The sequence below is a fragment of the Panthera onca genome, chromosome F1 (assembly GCF_046562875.1).
Source record: "Panthera onca isolate mPanOnc1 chromosome F1, mPanOnc1 haplotype 2, whole genome shotgun sequence".
NCBI lineage: Eukaryota > Metazoa > Chordata > Mammalia > Carnivora > Felidae > Panthera > Panthera onca.
The window spans coordinates 3,513,967-3,535,459 of record NC_138355.1 but is presented as its reverse complement, the minus strand read 5'-3'; the positions used below and the strand labels follow the sequence as shown (position 1 = coordinate 3,535,459).

At 54.3% G+C, this 21,493-nt stretch overlaps 1 protein-coding gene across 12 annotated transcripts in view; it reads right to left on the bottom strand.

Annotated features, from left to right (window-relative positions):
* Positions 1-21,493, bottom strand: part of DISP1 (dispatched RND transporter family member 1) — a 185,870-nt gene that overhangs the window by 42,068 nt on the left and 122,309 nt on the right. For 11 of the 12 annotated variants that reach the window (XM_078440603.2, XM_078440602.2, XM_078440601.2 and 8 more), the window contains one exon: positions 10,577-11,042. In XM_078440603.2, the coding sequence (XP_078296729.1) occupies positions 10,577-11,025 (449 nt within the window). In that variant the 5' untranslated portion in view covers positions 11,026-11,042. Of the gene's footprint in view, positions 1-10,576; positions 11,043-19,044; positions 19,688-21,493 lie in introns of all 12 variants that reach the window. The other variant, XM_060643266.3, reaches the window with a different exon arrangement.

The following is a 21,493-nucleotide window of genomic DNA, read 5'->3' as shown; positions in this document are numbered from 1 at the left end:
CCCTCTGAACTCTGACCCTGCGCTCCGAGAGCGCGTGTTTTGGCACTCATCATCTCTATCCCATGACAAGGTGCAGTCGACAAACGATGGCGGTCTTCCTGAAAATGAGACAGAACTGATCCGGAACGACGCCTCTCGTCAGGGTCTGCTGTTGGCCGAATGACTTACCTTTCTTTATACACTTTCTTTAGCCAAAAGGAAAAGGAGAAAATTTGATCCGTTTCTTTCCTGTTCTGCACTCTCTAGCATCTGCCAAGCGACTCACAGCGATATGGAAAGGAGGTGGGGAAGGAACATGCTTGCTTCATTCCAAATGCCGTGCGAGGTCTACAGAACACAGAGAGAGCTTTGTTTGCTGACATTTACTGCGAAAGTAAAAGACGACCGAGGTCCAAATTCCGAAGTGTGCATTCCAGAGCACACAGCACCCTGTGAGATCAGTTCATTTGTAAGACACACAAGTCCCCAAGGAAGTTTTGCTGGAAAGTAGGCCCTCACGCCACCTGACTGCCAAACTGACGGACGCTGGCAGCCGAGCTCGGAACATTTTAGACCTTACAAACGCTATCCTGTTTTAAAAGTTACTTCTGACTACTTTAAGGAACGCAAAAATAAACCTTGGTTTCAGTGAGGTCGAGATTAAATCGAACCAGACTTCTCAAGTTAACCAGGACTCCGATTCCATGCGAGTCAGGGGAGCGGCCCCGGGTCTCTGGGGCAGGACGGACCACTTATTCTCAACATCGTCCCCTCGTCCAGACAGCAACTCAGTGACCATCTGCTGTTCTCGGGGTGGGGGTGGGGTCGGCGGGATGAAATGCTCGATTTATATACACCAGAGTGAAAAGGAACACAGCATGCATTTATTTCAACCCAGATTCACCGACAGCTTGATTTCTGAAACGATACCGGCAGAGTGAACAACAACAGCTATACTGGGGAGAAAATAAAAGGAACGAACCAGGACAGGAAGACTGACTCCAGGTGCTATGTGAAGGGCCACAGTTATTCCCACGTCTGCAGAGACGACGGAAACTATGGCTAAGGTGGATTTACCAGGGACACAAAGCCAGCATGCGGTGGCACCAGGACTCGGACAGGTGAGGACAGTGAGGACGGGTGTGGAGGGGTGAGGAGGGGTGAGGACGAGTGAGGAGGGGTGAGGAGGGGTGAGGACGGGTGTGGAGGGGTGAGGAGGGGTGAGGACGAGTGAGGAGGGGTGAGGAGGGGTGAGGACAGGTGTGGAGGGGTGAGGAGGGCTGAGGATGAGTGAGGAGGGGTGAAGAGGGGTGAGGACAAGTGTGGAGGAGTGTGAAGGGGTGAGGACAGGTGTGGAGGGGTGAGGACAGTGAGGACGGGTGTGGAAGGGTGAGGAGGGTTGAGGACGGGTGTGGAGGGGTGTGGAGGGGTGAGGACGGGTGTGGACAGGTGTGGACGGGTGTGGAGGGGTGAGGAGGGGTGAGGACAGTGAGGACGAGTGTGGAGGGGTGAGGAGGGGTGAGGACAAGTGAGGAGGGGTGAGGAGAGGTGAGGACGGGTGTGGAGGGGTGAGGATGAGTGAGGACGAGTGAGGAGGGGTGAGGAGGGGTGAGGACGGGTGTGGAGGGGTGTGGAGGGGTGAGGACAAGTGAGGAGGGGTGAGGAGGGGTGAGGACGGGTGTGGAGGGGTGAGGATGAGTGAGGAGGGGCGGGGACGGGTGTGGAAGGGTGAGGACGAGTGAGGAGGGGTGAGGATGAGTGAGGAGGGGTGAGGACAAGTGTGGAGGGGTGAGGACGGGTGTGGAGGGGTGTGGAGGGGTGAGGACGGGTGTGGAGGGGTGTGGAGGGGTGTGGAGGGGTGTGGAGGTGTGAGGACGGGTGTGGACGGGTGTGGACGGGTGTGGAGGGGTGAGGAGGGGTGAGGACAAGTGAGGAGGGGTGAGGAGAGGTGAGGACGGGTGTGGAGGGGTGAGGATGAGTGAGGAGGGGCGGGGACGGGTGTGGAAGGGTGAGGACGAGTGAGGAGGGGTGAGGATGAGTGAGGAGGGGTGAGGACAAGTGTGGAGGGGTGAGGATGGGTGTGGACGGCTGTGGAGGGGTGAGGACAGGTGTGGAGGGGTGAGGACGAGTGAGGACGAGTGAGGAGGGGTGAGGAGGGGTGAGGACGGGTGTGGAGGGGTGTGGAGGGGTGAGGACGGGTGTGGAGGGGTGTGGAGGGGTGTGGAGGGGTGTGGAGGTGTGAGGACGGGTGTGGACGGGTGTGGACGGGTGGGGAGGGGTGGGGAGGGGTGGGGACGGGTGTGGACGGGTGTGGAGGGGTGTGGAGGGGTGAGGACAGGTGTGGAAGGGTGAGGACGAGTGAGGAGGGGTGAGGAGGGGTGAGGACGGGTGTGGAGGGGTGTGGAGGGGTGAGGACGGGTGTGGACGGGTGTGGAGGGGTGGGGACAAGCGTGGAGGGGTGAGGACAGGTGAGGAGGGGTGAGGACGGGTGAGCACAGGTGCAGTCCTAGGAAGCCGTGCTCGCCGTCGCAGACCTGCGCCACACGAGACAGAGGTGGCAGGAAAATGCAGTCGTGAGGTCGAGTCAGTGGCACCTCCACAGGCCGCGTCCCCACGGCCGAGGGATACTCGGTGCCCGAGTCATTAGCTCTGCTAAGAAGACAGCAGCAGCTACAGAGCAAATCCGCCGTCCACAGGTGTCCACAACGTGGCCGAGGCTTCTGCGGGACGTAACGGGGGCCCCTGGAAGATACTGACCTGCCACGGGTCCTTACGGCTTTCGACGCTCAGGTCACCTTCTGACGTTTCTCTGCCACACAAGATACAAGCAGTCGGACCCCCCTGAGCTGGGATTACGTGGACAGAATGTCAACCACCGCCGTTCCTCTCGTCCCTGGAGCTCCACTTTGCTGCCGCGAAGAGACAGCCTTGTCAGGAAGTCTTGCTGCCAGGACGGACGTGGCCAGCGTGGGGGCCACTGGCACCCGTGGGTCCCGAGCCCGTGAACGGTGCCCAGTGGACCGAAGAACCGTGCACAGCACACGCCTGAAGGATGCAGCGTGACCGCTCCTTCCTGCCGCCCAGCAGCCCCACGGTCTACACCCGTAAAAGTGGATATTCGTAAACATCTGTAACTGTGAATATCCGTAAATCAGGACTATGAGGCTGTTAGTAACGTTTGGTCGGCGAGAGAGAACAGGAGGGCACAACTTACAAAACTATAGTCTGGTTCCGCTTCTGTACTAACACGTGAACGGATACATGATGTTCAACTTCCGTGCCTCAGAGAACACGGTGGACGACCCACCCAGAGTCTGCCCAGGGTCTCACCCTGTCCACACCACCTCGCACCTGTGCGGTTTTTACCCGTGTTCGGCACTTAACCCTGAGCACTCACTAATCCTTGCTGAATGCTGACTTCTCCACTCACTGCTCCAACATCTTAGAAGAGCCACGGTTTGAGTCTAGCGATTTGAGCAAATCACAGACCCTGGGGTGTGTCAATGCCAGATTCATGCCACATTGGATGAAGCGTTCCGGTGGTTTCTGTCCCAAATTTCCCAGCTGAATCGAAATCACTCAATTGCCGGGGCTCAGGAAGGCAGAAAGGGTGGGTCACTGCTGGGCGCGCGCATCAAAGGAAGACAGTGGGGTGACAACGCTCACAGCTGTAATCCGACCCCAGGACACCAAAATACACCGACACAAAGCAAGACTTCAGGTGGTAGAACCTCTTAACGTAACACGAGTTCTCGTTTCTTGCTTTTTGGAGAGAAAAGAGTGGAAAAGAAGCAGTGGCTGAGGGGTCCCTCTGAGAGGGACCAGAAAAGTCACGGGGGCTGCAGGAAGAGACACAGGTACAAACGTCACAGGGCACGTACAGGCAGGGACGGTCTCCTCCACGCTGAGACCCCTCTCCTGCCTCCGGGGCCCGGGGGACCCTCAGAGTCACCATCCGCCCACGAAACCAGGGAGGTGAGGCTGCATCTGGCCACGAACCTGAATCTGTGGCAGGCCAGGCATCCGCAGAGCCCTCTGCCACAGCAACGAACAGGCCTGTGCGAGGACCGAACCACAAGGCAAGTGTAGTTGGGACTAAGGATCTGTCTGCTCTTTGTGGGTGCGCAACTCATTAATCGTGTCCTAACACCACCACCCTTCCAAGCGGCAAGAAGATCCCACACTTCCTTCAAGCCACGCAGTGTGACAGGCTCCAGAGAGGCATTTTCCAGACGCCGGAGGAGAAAGAACAGACCGCCGGGCCGTGCTCAGAATGTCCCATCAGGAGCCGCCCTCACGTCACCATGCACACGACCCCTTTTCTCCTTCTCAAACATGCTTTCAGGTTTGCACACACTCCCCTCGCCCCTTCCCTCCAGTCCCGACACCACGGCCTGGATGGTCACCCTTCGAGGGCTGTCCAAGCCCTTGGCCCATCAACCCACAGGCCCCCTGCCCTCCTCTGATGGCCCAGAGTTCTGTATTTTTCGCTAGTGCAAAGGGGACATCATTATTATCTCATTTATTGTGATTCTGATGCCCAGCTGGGTGGAGGCCTTGTCTCTTGGTAGGAAGACCTTACTTCCTGCCTTGCTGAATTCCTGGGTGTTCCCCATCAGACACGTGAATTAATGGCCAGACCGTGGGTATGCCGGTGGGAACCCTCAAGTGAACTGGAAGCTTTAAAGTGAGTTCTTTGTAAGCTACTTGATATCTGGTGATAAACGGGATTAAAATAGGGTATACTGTGATCCTGGCAGCGATTTTATCAATCAAGACGGTAACAGATAATGTCACAAAGCAACAAAGTTCACGCAGGTGACTGATACAATGAATCTTCAGAAAGACGTGTTGGAGCCTAAAGCGCCAAGAAGGGAGAAAACAGAACCTACCTTTTTCCAGAAGGTAAGGAAAGGGACAGATGCCAACAGGGGGGCCAGGATAAAGTTACAGTTTCTCCCTGACTGCGTGTTGAGAACATTCTCCATGGTTTACATGTTTTATAAACAAATAAAACCTACGACACAGAACACACACCCACAGGCTGGCCCATCTGTGGCCTGGGTGCAGAGAGCACGTGACTTCCCGTCCGCACACGTGGCTACCGCAGGCCCGGCAGCCTCGAGGACCCCCTTCGAAGGCCTGTGGGCACGTCTGCCCTTACCAAGTCACGGATACATCCACGACCCTAGCTGAGAACTCCGGAGTATTTGAGACAATCAATAAAAAAGCAACATGCATAAACCACAAAAGGAAACCGAAGAGATTCCGAGTGCAAGTTCACGGTACAGACTGGCGGCCAGAACCGCCGCTCCCACGGCTTTCCCACGCCGGGCAGGGTACGAGCGCAGGCACGGAGCACCACGCGGCAGCCTCACTTTCAGAATTTCTCAGCGAGGACGTCCTGTGCACTGTCGCCGACACAGGAGCTACTGCCACGCCTCCGCTCGCTTCCTGGGAGCCTCCCTGGTTTGAGAGACACGACGCCTCGCCTGGAGCACAGCTAGGCAAGTCAGGACGTGCCGGGCCCAGGCCAAGGGCCTCAGTCCTCTTCTGAAGACGACCCCCAGCAGTGCTGCTGCCTCATGGGGCAGGGAGGTCATGCGCCACGGCCATCGCCGCTCGGCTCTGCTTCCTTCCAGCTGCTCCCGCTGGAGCGAACGGTCTCACCACCCACCCGCCCAGCTGCTCTGGCCGTGAAACTGAACACCAGCCATGATTCTTCCTCCCTTCCTGCCTCCGTATCCAATCGTTCACCAAATCCTGTAGATTCTCCCTTGTAAACCCTTTTAGCATGAGACTCTCTAAATTCCACTTTTACCGGAAATACTGCAACAGGTATTCTGGTGGTCCTCCTGCCAACGACAGTGCCGACCCACATCAGTCTGTGCCGGTGGTGTCCCCATCCACGCCGGTGGTGTTCCCGTCCACGACAGTGCCGGCCCACGTCAGTCCACGCCGGTGGTGTCCCCATCCATGCCGGTGGTGTTCCCGTCCACGACAGTGCCGGCCCACGTCAGTCCACGCCGGTGGTGTTCCCGTCCACGACAGTGCCGGCCCACTCAGTCCACGCCGGTGGTGTCCCCATCCATGCTGGTGGTGTTCCCACGTCCACGACAGTGCTGACCCATGTCAGTCCACGCGGGGGGTGTTCCTGTCCACGACAGTGCCGGCCCACGTCAGTCCATGCCGGGGGTGTTCCCATCCATGCCAGTCATGTTCCCATCCATGCCAGTTATGTTCCAATCTATGCTGGTGGTGTTCCCATCCACAACAGCGCTGGCCCACATCAGTCCATGCCGGTGGTGTTCCCGTCCACGACAGTGCCGGCCCATGTCAGTCCATGCCGGTGGTGTCCCCATCCATGCCGGTGGTGTTCCCGTCCACGACAGTGCCGGCCCACGTCAGTCCACGCCGGTGGTGTTCCCGTCCACGACAGTGCCGGCCCACTCAGTCCACGCCGGTGGTGTCCCCATCCATGCTGGTGGTGTTCCCACGTCCACGACAGTGCTGACCCATGTCAGTCCACGCGGGGGGTGTTCCTGTCCACGACAGTGCCGGCCCACGTCAGTCCATGCCGGGGGTGTTCCCATCCATGCCAGTCATGTTCCCATCCATGCCAGTTATGTTCCAATCTATGCTGGTGGTGTTCCCATCCACAACAGCGCTGGCCCACATCAGTCCATGCCGGTGGTGTTCCCGTCCACGACAGTGCCGGCCCATGTCAGTCCATGCCGGTGGTGTCCCCATCCATGCCGGTGGTGTTCCCGTCCACGACAGTGCCGGCCCACGTCAGTCCACGCCAGTGGTGTTCCCGTCCACGACAGTGCCGGCCCACGTCAGTCCACGCCGGTGGTGTCCCCATCCATGCCGGTGGTGTTCCCGTCCACGACAGTGCCGGCCCATGTCAGTCCATGCCGGTGGTGTCCCCATCCATGCCGGTGGTGTTCCCGTCCACGACAGTGCCGGCCCACGTCAGTCCACGCCAGTGGTGTTCCCGTCCACGACAGTGCCGGCCCACTCAGTCCACGCCGGTGGTGTCCCCATCCATGCTGGTGGTGTTCCCACGTCCACGACAGTGCTGACCCATGTCAGTCCACGCGGGGGGTGTTCCTGTCCACGACAGTGCCGGCCCACGTCAGTCCATGCCGGGGGTGTTCCCATCCATGCCAGTCATGTTCCCATCCATGCCAGTTATGTTCCAATCTATGCTGGTGGTGTTCCCATCCACAACAGCGCTGGCCCACATCAGTCCATGCCGGTGGTGTTCCCGTCCACGACAGTGCCGGCCCACGTCAGTCCACGCCAGTGGTGTTCCCGTCCACGACAGTGCCGGCCCACGTCAGTCCACGCCGGTGGTGTCCCCATCCATGCCAGTGGTGTTCCCACGTCCACGACAGTGCCGGCCCACGTCAGTCCACGCCGGTGGTGTTCCCGTCCATGACAGTGCCGGCCCACGTCAGTCCACGCCGGGAGTGTTCCCGTCCACGTCAGTCCACCCCCCACAATGCAGGCCATGGGCTTCTCTAAAATGCAAATGTGACTGCGTATCTTTTATGCTTAAGACCCCATAATATCACACCCGTTAGGACGGCTACTGCAAAGTAACGTGTTGTCAAGAGTGTGCGCTGCTGGGGGGAACAGAACAGCGCGGCAGCTGAGGGGGCAGTTTGGTGGTTCCTCAAAATGTTAAGTACAGAATTACCACCTGAGTCAGCAGCTCCACTTCTGGGAATGTGCCCCCAGGGAATTAAAAGCAGTAATTCAAATAGGTGTTTGTCCACCCAGGTTCACGGCAGCCTCATCCGCAGGAGAAAAAAGGGGGAAGCAGGCCACGTGGCCGTCACCAGATGCGTGGGCACGCACAACGTCTGTGCATGCCGTGGGAAGTCACCCAGCTCTGCAAAGGGAACTGTGACACCCGCTCCAAGCTGGATGAACCCTGGGGGCACCACGTGGACTGAAAGCAGTCACGGAAGGACAAACAAATACCGTGTGACCGCATACAAGGTGCCAGCGGCCGCGTCCACGTCCAGGACGGGGAGCAGGACGGCGGCTGCCAGGCACTGGGGGGGCGACCAGGGGAGCCAGCGTTCTGTGGGTACGGATTTTCAGTTTGGAAGATGAAGAATGTTCCGGAGGCGGATGGTGGTGGTGATTTCACAGCGGTGCGGGTGTACGTTCTCCTACTGAGCGGTGCCCATTAAAGAGGCTACGGTGACCGACCGCACGCCGGGTATACTTTCTGCAACAAAAAGGTCTACGCACACACACGAATCTATGATGCCCGCCCACAGGCCGCAGACGAAATGCAGAGATGGCCTTCCTGTGCCCTGCAAGGCCCCGGGGGTGGGGCTCAGGGTCCCGCCCCTCTCACTGCCGCGCTCCCCTCCTCCTGGCCCCAGGCACACCGAGCGGGGCAGCAGCTGGGCTCCCAGCTTTGGGCAAGACGCCGGACAAGCCGTGCCCGTGTCCGCACGGCTGCCCACGCTTCGCAATGCCACGGCTGCCAGTTTGCTCTCCCGTGTCCCTTCCCACCGCCCTACGGCTCCGTGAGGTCTCGCCTTGTTCAGAATGACATCCTTGAGGCCCCGCACGGGGAAGCACTCAGGAAAAACTGCCAATGATACATATTAGCAAGCGTACGGATGGAATAAGGAAGGAGCTCTGTCTGGAGCTCTGTCTGGCTGCACGGGTTTTACGATAAAGTGTGTCACCAACAGACCTGGAAACAGACCCGCCTTTACACGCATCTTTGAAGACGCTACGTCTGTTACAAACAGTTCACCAGGACGCTCAAACTCTTGAGAAAAAAATCCTAACTATGAGGTTTCTCCCGTAACAGTCCACGCTTTTTTCTGTAACTTGTCTCGATGGACAAATACCGCATCTTAATCTTTTTTTTTTTAGCGCCATTCTGCTTCAAGCTCCATGCACACCGGAGTCTCTCTTTAAAAGTAAGTTTTTGAGGAATGTTCGGTCCTGAACATATTGGCACACCTGCCATATGAAGAGAATCGGTTCCCTGCTCGCGGCTTTGACATTCCCTGAAGTTTTTTAAAGGAGGGAGCAGCCTCAAAACGTACAACTGTTTCCCCTCACACCTTGCAACCACGTAACTGCTGATTCTAAAGCGTCAGTATCGACGGCCACATGACTTGGAAGTCAACTACTTACACCGTTTAACTCAAAGCGGAAAGCTGGTCACACCACACGACCAGTTTGGAGCTGGGAGGGCTGGGAGGACACGCCCGGGACGTGGCTTCCACGAGTCCCTCCCACCCCCACCCGGGGAAAGGGCTCTGGTGAACGCCAAAATGAATTAATTTGATGTTTGTACACTCTGTGAAACCAGCACCCCAAAGAGTCTAGTTATCATCTGTCACCACATAGAGTCGTGGAAGTTTCTTCTTGCCGTGGGAATTTTTAAGATATACTCTACTAGCAACTGTCAAATAGGCAATTCATGGGTGCCCGGCTGGCTCAGTCTGGGGAGCGTGTGACTCTTGATCTTGGGGTTGTGAGTTTGAGCCCTACGGTGGGGGTAGAGATTACTTAAAAATAAAAATCTTAAAAAAACACACAAAAGTCAAACACACGATACAGTATTACCAGCTATAGTCTCCGTGCTGGGACTTGTAACTGCAAGTCTGTACAGACTCTTTAAGCAAGAGCAATTGTGTCGCACACAGACAGGGGCAGCTGCTCCACAGCAAAAAGGGAAACCAATGCACTTGGCCACTCGAGGAGCCTTGACAACACCTTGCTGGGCTCCAACTGCCCGATGCGAAGTCACACACCCTGCAGGGCTCCAGTCCCAAGAGCCCCCCGAGCAGGCGGAACCAACGCAGAGCGGGAGCCAGACGGCGGCAGGAGGGGCCTTCCCCGGTCACCCCAGAAAGAAACGTTCCAAGCGGGCCAAGATGTGGACCACACGAGCGTCCGCGCTGATCAAACTGCGCACCAGACGGATGGTCCCCCCGCAAGTAAACGAGACGCGCGTCAGCCAAGGAGAGCGCTCTCCTGCTCCTGTAAAACTCATCACCTAAAACTGGGGCGGATACCTGGTCTCTGCACCCACTGGACATTCACCCAATACACTGACGTCGCTCGCCTGCGGTGCCCGCGGGACAAACCCGGCCGGGACTGGGGGAGCCGGCAAGGACCCCAACCTGCCTGCGGCTTTCCAGTCCGCCGGACCCCGAATGCTTCCCAACGCGTAGCTTTCAAACTTCTGTGCTGCACACGTGTGGGTCCCACCCGCACGCACGGGGAGGTCGGCTCTGCACACACCCCAAGCACACGAACGCAGGGAGCAGGAGGAAGCCGTTTCCTGGTTCTCTGTCATAAAGGCTGGTCACGTTTGGGCAGCCACATCACAAACGTGTCCCCCACAAGGAGGCAGAAATGTCGAACACAAACTCGACTGACCTCTGGAGGCCAGGGCCACGGGGAACGGGGAACCGCCCCGCAGGCAGGAAGTAAGGGAGGGTCTGGGTGGGAACTGGGCAGACGGGATCGGTACAGCGTATCTCGGCTGCACTGGTCCCCCTTCTCTGCCACACGTGTCCCCGCTTCTGGGGAGCCGGACACTCACCTGACGCTGGCCGTGTGCTGTGGCCCGGGCTGGTGTGGGAAGTGGCCGGGCCACGGGCGGTGCGGGCAGAAGCAGGCCGGCTGCAGGCGGCAGGCAGGCTGGTAGGCGGGCGTGCGGTGTGGACAGGGGGGTGCCGGGAAGTCAGAGTGCGGCCGTGGGCAGCAGGGGCCCAGGCCAGGGTCAGGCTGGGGCTCTGGGGTGGCCGGCGGGGGGCAGGGCGGGTGCGCGGGGCAGCGGCACATGGCAGGTGCTCGCTGCGGGACGTCGGCGGCCAGACGGGATGACTTCGCCGAGCCGTTGACCCGTGGGCATCCGTTCACGCACACTTTTGTTCCGGGCGCTTCTGCGGAGAGCTGATGGGCGGCGAGGTCCCCGTTGCAGGTCGTGAGGGCGCCGGGGCCGCCACTGCTCAGGAGCACGACATCGCGGTTCCCGCTGCTCACGGCCATGCTCCAGCTTCTCGGCCCTACGACAGAAGCGACACGACAATGTCCAGTGACGGCCGGGCGGGAGGCTATCTACAGGGTGGAGAGGGTGGGGGCAACGCGGTGGCACCTGCACGGGGACCGGGATGCTCCGTGTGTCCCGCCTGCACCTCCCACTTCTGTTTTCAGACCCGCTGCTCCCCCAGTCCTGTCCCCGTCCTGTCCCCATCCCGTCCCTGTCCCATCCCCATCCCGGTCCAGTCCCCGTCCCCATTGCCGTCCCGTCCCAGTACCATCCCCGTCCCCAAGGGAAGTATGGGGGAGCAGTCAGAACCGTGCAGGAGGGGAGGGAGGGGCAACCACATCGCCCCTGAACCCTCCACCAAGGCATCGGTGCGAGGATGCAGGTGTTACGGACAAAATGAAGGGCCACCCTGAGGGCAGCAAGTGGTGCAAGTTAGAATAATTTGAATAATCTTAAGAACACCTTATGTCAGGGTGCCCAGGAGGCTCTGCTGGTTAAGCTTTTGGCTCAATTCATGATCACAGGGCCTCACCCCAAGGCCACCTGGAGGCGGGGTCAAACCCCAAAGCCACCTGGAGGTGGGGTCAAACCCCAAGGCCACCTGGAGGCGGGGTCTCACCCCGAGGACACCTCAGGGAGGTTCTGTCACCTCAGCTTCCTTTTGCTGAAGAATGTATCCCCCCTTTTGCCATAACAACAACAAAAAAGCTGATGCAGATATTGCAGAATCAGTAAGACCTACATCAGAGGACGTCGAAGGGGCGCAAGACTTTTTTCAAAGCCGACTGAACCCTCCGATGCTCGTGGGTCTGCCGGAGCACACAGCGGCCTGGCTGTGTGCGATCCGTGCTCCCGGCAACGGACACTCTTGGGACAAACTCCACCCAGGACGCTCACGTTCTCTGCAGGACCCAGCACAGCAGCCCCCGCTCCTGGGGACCCAAGACCTCCCTCCCCTCCAGCCAGGGGATCAAAGGGGACACCTTCTCTGGTTTTTTGGGTTGTTTTTTCCATCAGGGGTGTTACTATCCTCAGAGTCTATTTTTCCATCAATCCTACAGATGCTACTAATCACAGCTGGCGGGGGAGTCATGCCATGCCAACTATCTAACAACAACCCAAATCCTCGGTTTAACAAGAAACTGGGCTTCAGACAGAACGTCACGGCCAGTGACAGCCCTCCCCGTGGCCTGACGCCCCCGCGGACTCTCCGATTCCACCTGTTTCCCCATCTTCTAATCGGATGCTTCTCCCAAGACGGAGAACTTTGTGACCAGAATCACAATGATCATTTTCTCTTATTTTTGCTGCAAATGCTTCATGTGTTCCTTACATAAGAGCTAAAGAGATCTCTGAAGGGCAGCGGGGGCCTCATCGCCCTTGGAACACGTCCCCCACTTTGGTAAAATGCAGTCCAGTGCCAAATATCCGACTTACAAATGAAGTTTTGGAACATAACCTGTTCCTTAACTTGGAGACGTCTTCTGATGGGAAGTTAAAAACTGGTGGAAATAAAGAATAATTTGAACTCTGACTGGCTTGTATTTGAACTAAGTCATGTGAACGTTCTATGATTCAGTCTCTTTAATCATAAAACAGGAACAATCAAATTGACCTTATAAATAAGCTGTGAATTTCAAGTAAAAAATAATGATGAGCAAAAACAGAAAAGAAATTATTCTAAGAAATGTCTATGAATTAAGTTTGGTAGATGCATTCGTATAGGAATTCAGGTGGTCGGGAAGACAGCAAACGTTTGATCTGAAGTCAAGCATGAACCTATGTCCACAGAGGGAAAGATCTTTCTTTAACACTGAGACAGATGAGAAAAAAACTTGGTCTGAGCCGAAGACCGAGAGAGCTAACAGGAAAGCTGATGGGACAGAGGAAGAGCCAACATGGTAAGATGACACTATGGTGACAAATGTACACGCGATCGTAAAAGCGGTGAAGCAGTACTTCCGGTGAAGTTTAAAGCCAGTTTGGGGTCAAATACGGTGGGCGCCTGCGAACAACCACCTCGCGGTCACGGCCCATTCTCCTCGGGGCCACAGCACGCGGACCCAGCCAAGAGGAAGCCTGAGGCACTGGCGTGGGGCCGCACGGACAGAAGTTTCAGTGTATTTTCCTGTTGTTCATGAACATAACACGCCAGTTTCAATACATTCAAAGCCACCAGTCCCAAGCCCTCGGTTCACTTGTCTACCAGCATCGTTGTCTTGCGTGCACTGGCACTTGGGGGGCCACGCGGCCTTTGGCCAAGGACAGTCTTCTGATTACTTTTTAAATTTTAATTTCTCTTTTCTTTGAGCCTCGGGTCTTCACATGTATTAATCAGGATAACAACCGATGCCCATGTCTGTCCTAGGACCATGACGAGCAAATAAAAATGTGTTGAAAATCATTAAGGGCTAGAGGAGGAAGGACACGTCCACAGCCGTCTTACGAGGCCAGTGTTCTCCCGACAGCAAAACCAGACCAGGCACCGCAAGGAAAGAGAACTACAGGCCAACGTCCCTGACGAACGTGGATGCAAAAATCCTCAATAAAATATTAGCAGACTGAATTCGACAACACGTTAAAAGGATCACACGTCGTGATCAAGTGGGATTTATTCCAGGGATACAAGAGGGTCCAACACTCACGAGTCAGACAACATGACCCACCACCACCACCACCCGCTGAAGGGTAAGAATCATACAGTCGTCCCAGCAGGTGTAGAAAAGGCTTTTGACAAAATCCAACATCCACCTGGATAAAAACTCTCAAGAAAGCAGGTACAGAGGGAACACATCTCAACGTAGAAGGCACATATGACAAGCCCACAGCTAACACCACACTCCATGGTGAAAGGCTGAAAGCTTTTCCTTCATCAGGAACAAAAGGAGGGGGGTCTAATGTCACCCCTTCTAACACAGTCTTGGAAGTCCCGGCCACAGCAGTTAGGCAAGAAAAAGAAAGAAAGGCGTCCAAATCAGAACGGAAGTAAAACTGTCACTATGTACAGGTGACATGCCATATATAGAAAACTGAAAGATTCTACAAAAAAAAAAAAAAAAATAGTAAGTTAGAATAAATGAATTCAGTATAGTTGCAGGATATAAAATCAATACACAAAACCATAAAGGGCTGTGTATTTATAATGGAAGAATTATCATAATTGCTGGATTGAGCGTTAAGAATATAAAAAGATAAGGAATAATGCTTCCTGGCTTTAAAGCCAAAATTATGCTTTAAAACAACAGCTGAAGACATCTGTAGCTTAGAAGAAACGGTGTGAGTGGATCTAAGTTTGAAAGCTGACCCTACCAGTTTCTACCCTGGAGAAGCTGGGTCAAATGATTTACACTCTTACAGTCTCTAAGCCTTGGTTCTTAGAGTTAAATTTGAAATGCTAATGAGAATTTTAAACACCCTCACCCTCTGACCCACAATAGTACTAGGAAGTTCTCTTTTGGACACACTTGAACAATGTGTAAAGACAGACGTACAGGTAAGGTTGTTACAGACTGCACCACCGTCTGCCAGTGAAAACTGGAAGCACTCTAAAATATCCTCAGTAACAGATTCAGATTCTGTCGTATCTGTACCTTGGGCATTCTGCATGATTAAAAAAAGAACGAGCTAGATCAGGGTATACGATGGAAAGAAGTCCAAAGTACATCTTGACACAAATAAAGCCTACCCACAGAACAGCCTATACGGTATGACTCTACCCATTTCGTTAAAAAGGGAGGGAGATACACATATGATTAGGATACACAGATAGTTTCCAGAAGGACCTAAGAAAAGGTCTTCCCGCTGGAGAGCTGGACTGCGAATTCTGAAAGGGTGGAGAAGACTTCACATCTCACTTTCTGTACCGCGTACAACTTTTACTGTCAGCCTGTCTTCTTTATGGTGGTAAAATCCTAATAAAACAGCATATAAAGTCTCTAGCACAGTCACTAATAATGAACAAAAGGTAGTTATCATTAAAATGTAAAAACAGAAGCAAAGTTATTTTACCTTAAGAGATAACTAAACCAATACACTGGATGCATTTTACCTATTTGATCTCATTTTACTTTTTTATCTAGAGGGAGGTAGTGCACGTGAGCAGGGGAGGGGCAGAAGGAGAGGGAGAGAGAGCCCCAAGCAGGCTCCATGCTGAGCGCAGAGCCCAACACGGGGCTCGATGCGGGGCGGGTCCCAGAACCCCGGGATCACACACGACCTGAGCCGAAACCAAGAGTCGGGTGTGCCACCGGCTGAGCCGCCCAGGCATTTTCAATTGTTTACCTTCTGATGCGTACCTGCTGTCTCATGATAACACCCTGCACAATGCATTGAATAACTGGATGAAGAAATGAAAACGAGGCTAAGGAGTAAGAACAGGTGAGTACAAAGTATTGAGAGAAAGGTTTCAACGTATCTCATCATACCTCCCCCATCTCTGGAAACATACACACTTGTTGGGCCAAAGCCACCTAGGAACCAAGAGCGCGGTGCCCCAGGCAGACCCTTCTTTAGTCTGTGTTTCAACGCAGGGAGGAGAGGCATCGGAGTTTATGTGATTACAGGGATCGCACAATTACCTCCTTAACCTGGTCTGGGACTCAGAAAACGTACACCTTTAAGTAACATAAGACACAATCACAGGACACGTATCATTAATGTAACTAAATACGATACATGCTTTACACACATGTATCATTAATGTAACTAAATACGATACACGCTTTACACACACGTATCATTAATGTAACTAAATACGATACATGCTTTACGTATTTTTATAGTAGGTATAAATGACCACGTTAAAACACAAAACAGCAGCTCAGTGGATATACTACTGTGTAATCACCGTGATGCCAACATATTAAACGTCACGGCCATAAAGGATGCCATCGAGCTATCAGGTGGCCACCGGAGCACAAACGCACGGGAAGGGCCACTGTGAAAACCTCGCAACAGCTGCTCGCACCCGGGGGTGTGCTCCGTGGTCCCAAAGCTGCAAGCTAGAATCCGAATGTCATGCCAGGCACCCTGCACACCCGCCCCAATCACCACAGGGACCACGTGGCCACTAACCAGGCAGGGCTGCCGCAGCTTTCCCCGAACTGTCACACACACGATCCCACTTGACTCGACGCTCGGAACGGCGTGGCAGGCGTCACCCCTCCGTTTTGCTCCAGCCGCAACGGCACACACAGAGTCTGGGGGTTCGGCTAGGAAGCCCGACGTCAGGGGTTTGAGGGCTCTCTGTACACGACACCCCACCAGCTCCCACAATGTGCTCTAGGACAACCCTTTGCTTCGTCAGGTTCAGGAGAGCAAACGTCCCAGCGAGTGGCGAGACGCGAACGCGAGCACGATCCCATGCTGTCCGTGGCCGGCTGTTTGGGAAGGGCGGTGCTCCCCAGAGCAGCCTCGCTAAGTGAAACACAAAACTCTACCCCAGTGCTTCTCACGCAGAAGGATCACGGGCGGACGTTGCTGACATGCGGATTCTGAACGCGCCCACCTGGAGTGAGGCCGCAGGTCTCCAACACGTGCCCACACGCCGGCCGCTGGGACACCGTGCGTGCGGCAAACCAGGCGCGGAGGCTGCCGGAGAGCCAGGCCGCGGCTGGGGCAGAATACGCACAATTAAAGCAGCACGGAGCCAGCAAGCGGGGGAACGACAGCAGAGACGGAGAAAGGAAGGCCTGCCGTTCCGACTAAGGCGGAGGAAAGTAACACAGTTAACACGAGAGGCTCGAGTTGGTGACCAAGTATGGCTTGTCTCACAACCCGTAAACTGTTATGTGCACAGAAATAGCCAATCAGCTTTAAAAAAAATTTTTTTTAACGTTTTATTTTTGAGACAGAGAGAGACAGAGCATGAACGGGGGAGGGGCAGAGAGAGAGGGAGACAGAGAATCGGAAGCAGGCTCCAGGCTCTGAGCCATCAGCCCAGAGCCCGACGCGGGGCTCGAACTCACGGACCGTGAGATCATGACCTGAGCCGAAGTCGGACGCTCAACCGACTGCGCCACCCAGGCGCCCCGAGCCAATCAGCTTTTAACCGTTCTGGTGCGACTCCTGAATGTGGATTGAAGTCCTGGGCCCAGTTCAATGCGTGAGACGATCTTCTTCTCTCACGTGCTGGCAGGTTTAGTAGATGGGCGACAGACACGCCGGGGGCCCCTCTGCACACCAGGCCTTAGGCATCCAGTCTGGGGAGCACTTGTATCCATTACTCATCAAATTCGCATTCACATGAAACGGTTCCTCTCACACTGCTCGATGCTTCCCCCAAATGATGGCCTCGTCCCTGAGCAGGGGCAGCAAGTCGACCCCTTAGCCCTTAGAGCTATGACCAGGGAGCCAACAGTCACTGACGAGGAACGACTGCAGAGCTCGTCTGTAGCGGGTCCGTTTGGAAGGGTGTCGGCCAGGTTTTGTCTCCAGGGATGTGTCCCCCCAAAAGGCTATTAAAGCTGATTTCCTCATCTCACTATGTCAAGCACTTGCCTCACGATACCTGAGCAGATATCACAGAGAAAACTGAGGGCCAAAGTACTGAAGTACTAACTCACGTAAATCACACGACTGGGATCCAGCCTCAGACCAGGCTGCCTCTGAAAGTGAGGCTCTCCCGCTACCTCAAGATGCCTCCGGGCCAGCGCCAAGTTCAACAAGCTCTTCCGGGACCGCCAGAGGCTGCTGGTACAAAATTCAGTGTGAAGGTCTGCGTGAAAACCAGCCTCTGAATTCACTATTTCCCAAGATAGTTTTGAAAGGTACAGTTCAGCATCCAAGAGCGTCAGAGGCCTCTTCCACTGAATTCAGAAGTGCCTTCCACTCGTGCATCATGTTATGCAAACCTGAAAAGCCAGCCAGGAGCCAATCTTTGTTGACAGGGAGGGTTTGGACGATGAAAACATAATTGTGACCTGACAGCAAAATCTGTATCTTTAATCAAAGAACCAGTGTTAAGGAACTGAAAAGAATGGTCTTACATAAGGGAATATGATCTTCTCTTCTTCTGAGACAAATTAAACTGTCTTATTTTTGTTTGAGTTCGTGAACTTTCTACCGATAAACTCTCCTTCAATAAGACGGCTTAGCAGTGTCTGTACTTACTCCCCTGTGGGGACTTCACGAGTTACAGAGAATTCTCGGTATTGCTATCATTCCCCTTCCTCATAAACGGCAATGCATTAGCAGTCACGTCCTGCACAATCCGGGGCAAACATCTGGGCACCTGTCCACGTGCCCTGCCCCCCACACACCATGAGGAAGCCAACAGACCGAGTCCCGGCAAATCTGAGAGTCGCAGATCACTATTCTTTTACCACGAAAGCTCAACTGTCGGTCTATTAAATGTATATTATCAAGAAGGTGGTTTTGACCTATGTTAACAAACACCACCTCTGAAAATGAAGTCTTTTTTATATAACCTCTTTCAATACACACAATCGACACTGATAAAGACATCAACGAACCGTAAATGTTAAGTGTTCCAGTTTTACAGAAGCTGTTCACGGTATTTACAAACAGCTTAACGAAATGGAGGAAAAAAACGGCCTCATAATTTTCCCTCCCAGATTTACAACAAAGAGTATAAAAGTTAAATAACTCAAGGAAGATCTTACAGTGCCCCAGCAAATCAGAAAACCCCGAATGTGGAAAGCAGTCCTGTTGTCAGATGCGAGCCCCGCACGGGTGGGCAGGTGGCAGGCTTTCTAATCTCACTGTGCTCCTTTGTTCTGTGTGGAGTGTGCCTTTGGTAACAGACCTACCTGGGAGGAGAAGCGTAAAATGAAGCTTCTCTTTATAGTCTGGGATACGTGAGAGCTAAGAACACCTTATCACCATGAGCACTTATGTTCCTAAATCTGTATGTCAAGAACACTACTGCTGTGCTGAAGTTATTAGGACACTCTTCAGACATCTGTCTTCCACATTCATCCACAAAAATTATCAGCCCACACAACACCCGCCGCATCTCCCCATACTCCCCATACAGCGCCGGCCCCACATGCACTTACGGCCTGAAGAAAGAAAGGCTTCTTGTATCTTTGAGTTTCAACGTCAGATGAACTCACGGGTGTAACTAAGAACACGGAAAATAAACCCAGAGGGGTTTTCCACAGTTATTAGTATCAGTCAATCGTCTTTCAGAAAAATTCTGGAAAGCCCTCCAATGAGCGGCCATCGTAACCCAGGAGCCAGCCACGACATTCAGTTCACCTAGACTACGCTCCAAATCGTGAAGCGACTGTAATAAATACAACAGATGTTCACAAAGTTACGAGTCTGTTCCAATGGTCTCCACCTTTTCTGTACATTAGAACCATCTCAGTAATATAAAACCCTTCAGACCCAGGGCCCTGGCCCCACAGGTTCTCTGATTTAATTCACCTTGTAATGGACTGCGGTCATCAGCGTTTTTTAAAAGCTCCTCAGATGATCCCAGTGTGTGGCTAGGGCTGAGACCCACAGATTGAGAATTTGTACAACCGACGCCCATCAAGTTATAACAGCGGGCAAGCGCCACTAAAGGGATCCATCTTTCAGAAAATACTGCTTAAGTGTTTCTCAAGCAAAATGTTGCCGCATCGCAAACAGCATGCAGAACAGGTCCTTCACATGGGACGAGCTTCGGAACGTTCTCATGGTCTTTATTTCTCTCTGTAACGATGAAAAGGGTATTTTTGAAGTTATAAGCGTGGGGGCAACGGTGCGGTAGGGAGAGAGCCTCAGTGAACAGTCACATGGGCAGCGTTCACATGCCTCCATGTGAGAAAGTGGAACCAGGCATCACAGTTACTTCCGGATCCTGTGACTGAGGTCAGGATCCAGCCAATCTGACTAATGAGTTTATTTAACCCAAAAGAAAAATTATGTCCCCTGACCCCTTGTCAATCTTTGAAATGAAGTCCCAAACCCCTGTATTAAAAGAGCATGTTCCCTGAAGTTCTGTGCCAGAAAGAAAGAAAGAAAGAAAGAAAGGAAGGAAGGAAAAGATTTCTGATTGCATGTTAAGCTCTTCAACGCTCCAATCCGTGGCTCAGACACCCACAGACCCCGGGCCCGCGTCTCCCCTCACGTCCGGCCCAGTGAGAATTCCACAACGCTCTGGTGACAAGCAAGACCCTCCCCATGAGACAGGGCCATGTTCAGGCCGTAAGATTTCCTCTGAAACCACTGCCTCAGGTAAGATCGCAAGACGGGCAACCTCACACCGGAGCAACCTGTCTGTGCCCCTGGCTCTTCCCAGGCAGAGCAGGAGTCTGTCCCCGAGCCTTCTAGAAGTGCCCAGCACATCACAAGGAAGCCTGAAGACACCAGGAGTGTTTTAACACCTCACACATCTCAGAAACTCAAAACTCGGCAGCCGGCCTCCAGGGGAAACACGTCTCTGAGATAAATCAAACCAAGGGAATTCTACTCCCACATCCCGGGAGGCGAAAGAATGTGAGGGGATGTGAAACGTCTTCCATAACGTCAAAAACCGAGCTCGATCACCAACAAGGACTCGAGCTTGTTTGGTTTTGAAGGTGGCATATGTTTTTTTCACGGAGCTCTTACCCTGACCCGCGCCTTCCCCACAAATCCCCACACACCCAAGGGTCTGAGAGCGGGCTCCAGCCCTGCTGTTTTGTGAAGCTTGAGAAGCAGCAGATCTAACTTCCCAAGCCGCTCCCCAAACGGCTCTGCCTCATTGTCCAGCAAACAGCGTCTCCAGGGTACCCGTCAGTCTACGCAGCCACCCCTCCGCGTATCTGCACAAACACAACTGAAGACACCCTTTCGCTTAAAGGGCCCTGAGATCTACCTCGAGCTTAGGAAAACATCACCTTCACAAGCACTTTCTTCTTCCTCACTGGACCCGCGGGTTCAGTCTTGGTGAGAGCCTGGGTGCGAGTCTCATAAACCCTCTCTGTCTCTGCTCCCACGGTCACTGCGGATGCTCGTGACCCCTACCTGCCCACCCACATGTAGCAGACGACCTGAAACCGCACTGACCGGCGGTGCGGGACCCTCGTCCGCCCGCAGAGGTCATCAAACTGTGTCTTCCAGTTGAACAGGCGAACGTCGTCCTTATTTAGCAAGCATGTATTAAGCGCCTCCTGTGTTCACCGTGACTGTTTTTCTCGGAGTCTGCATAGGTGCACCTGGACTGAGCCCGCTTGCTGGGGATCAGAACAACAAAGGACAGAAGTAAGGCGCCCCTCTTCCCAGTCCTGCATCTCTAAGTCCTGCTTCAGATGCTTTGTTCTGTGTTTTCCCCAAGACGGCCGGCAGGCCAGGCAGCTCGTCCGTCCCGCCCTCGACACCCACGTTTATTTCCCAGCTGGGGTGTGATCGGGCCTTTCCATCTTAAACAACAGGCGGCATTCACAGAGCCTGTGTGCCAAGGTCGCAGGCCGCACTCGGGGTGACGGGCGAGCTGCCCCTCCCCACCCCCACCCCTGGGCCGGCCAACACGCTCAC